The sequence below is a fragment of the Aspergillus japonicus genome (genome assembly GCF_003184785.1).
Source record: "Aspergillus japonicus CBS 114.51 unplaced genomic scaffold BO86scaffold_39, whole genome shotgun sequence".
In the NCBI taxonomy this organism is placed as follows: Eukaryota; Fungi; Ascomycota; class Eurotiomycetes; order Eurotiales; family Aspergillaceae; genus Aspergillus; species Aspergillus japonicus.
Window position 1 is genome coordinate 1 of NW_020291676.1, and position 1816 is coordinate 1816.

At 54.8% G+C, this 1816-nt stretch overlaps 1 protein-coding gene across 1 annotated transcript; it reads left to right on the forward strand.

Moving 5' to 3' along the window:
• Positions 1 to 637: 637 nt before the first annotated feature.
• BO86DRAFT_434082 (GMF family protein) lies at positions 638 to 1816 on the forward strand (the record flags this gene model as incomplete). Its single annotated transcript, XM_025675882.1, has 4 exons — positions 638 to 643; positions 1071 to 1170; positions 1351 to 1481; positions 1562 to 1816. The coding sequence occupies 4 exons, from the start codon at positions 638 to 640 to the stop codon at positions 1751 to 1753; spliced, it is 429 nt and encodes a 142-aa protein (XP_025525849.1). The 3' UTR covers positions 1754 to 1816.

A 1816-nucleotide genomic window follows, 5' to 3' on the forward strand; every position in this document is an offset into this window, starting at 1 on the left:
GGAGTGGAGGGAGGGGTGCGAGGGATTGAGGATGGGCTTGCAGGGCAGGGCAGGCTGTACGTACGTCGGTCCAATGCCTCCGCTGGTGACCACGAAGTCGTACCGATCACTCATCCGCCGCACGGCTTCGATGATTTCGCTCTCGTCGTCGGCGATCACCTCCACGCGCTTCAGTTGGATGCCTAGCGAGAAACACCATTTCGCGAAGAAGGCTGAGTTGGTGTCTATTGTCTGGAGGTTTTGCGGGGGGTGGTTAGTTGGTTGGTGTTGGGAGGAATGGTTCTGCGCGTAGACGGGTTGGGTTTGCTGGACACCACTTCTTTCTCAATTGAGAAGGAGATTGACATGCGGTGGTGAACAGAAGTGAACGAATTTTGACAGAATTGATTGTGTTAGGATACAATACTCACCTTGCCTCCAAGTACCTCGTCACCAATGATCAGGCATGCCGCGGTGTGGATGGTTCGTTTATTCTTCGGGAGTACGGATGATGTCATATTGAAGGATGCTGGGGATGGAGCCCGAGTTCTGAGTGCTGAAGTAGGGGTGAAAGGGATTGAGCTTGCAGAGGATGAATTGTTCAGGGCTGGTCGGGTGAGATGACGGGTGAGTTGGTTGAGTCGACTGAACATCGAGGATGGAGGTTAAGGAACGAAGGGAGGAGTGAGTGGATTTCAGGCGGACTAAGTATCAAGCGTGAGCGGGGAGGGGGAAAGGAAAGAAAGTAAGAGGGAGAGAGAGAGAGTCTGCAGGTAGAGGGTTCGAGCGGGTGGGGAAGAAAATAGCGGGCGGCCGGCAACCCGTTCCTATCCCATCATTCATCGTCCATCCATCCCACTTGGTGCTAAGTTGCCTTCTCGATCGACGTCGTCTCCTCCGTTTCTGATACCCACTCGTTCTTTTCGTGCCTGCACCGCTGGTTCTTCGTTGCCGGCCTAAAAGAGAATTTCGTGTGGTTAACCTTGGTGAGGTCGTTATCATACCAACAAGATGGTGAGGACACATGCCCCGCATTCCCCCCTCCTTGCCCTTCATCCATACCTCGTGAGGTTGACCACCCCCTCTCCCAGTCCGAATCTCGTCTATATTCCTTCTCGCCGGAGACGAAAGAGAAGCTCCGCAAGTTTCGCTTGGGGACCTCGCGCGCCAATGACCCGCAGGCTGTTATATGTAGGGCTCCGTTCCACTTTGTTGTTGCCTTTCTCGCGCTCGTTCGAAATCCCCCTCGCCGACGATACTCGAAGAACGATGCATGCAGGCATTTTCCGTCCTTCTGTGGCAGCGGCATCGAAGAGCAAATTCGCCGCGTCACATATCGAAGGTGTTGGGGCTGACTGGCCGGGTCGACAGATATAATCGACAACAAGAGCCAAGAAATCCGCCCAGAGGATGGTGAAGTCTACACGAAGATGGAAGATCTCGCCGACGAGCTTCCCGAGACGTCGCCTCGATTCATCCTTCTCAGCTACCCGTTGACCTTGGTTCGTTGCCTCCCCCCCTTGGTTTCTGCTGTTGCAGCTCCTCGCGGGTCGCTAATATTGCGTTTTTGGTTCTTGTCTAGTCGTCCGGCCGTCTCACCGTCCCCTATGTGATGCTCTACTACCTCCCCGAGAACTGCAACCCCTCGCTGCGGATGATGTATGCGGGTGCCGTCGAGCTGATGCGCAACACCGCCGAGGTGAACCGTGTGATTGAGGTGGAGAGTGAGGAGGATATTGTGGAGATCGAGGCCAGATTGCAGAGTCAGAACTGAGTTGGCGGTCCGGGGGCGGAGGATGAGGTGTCGGTATATATCATCTTTCGGGCTCTGATCTCC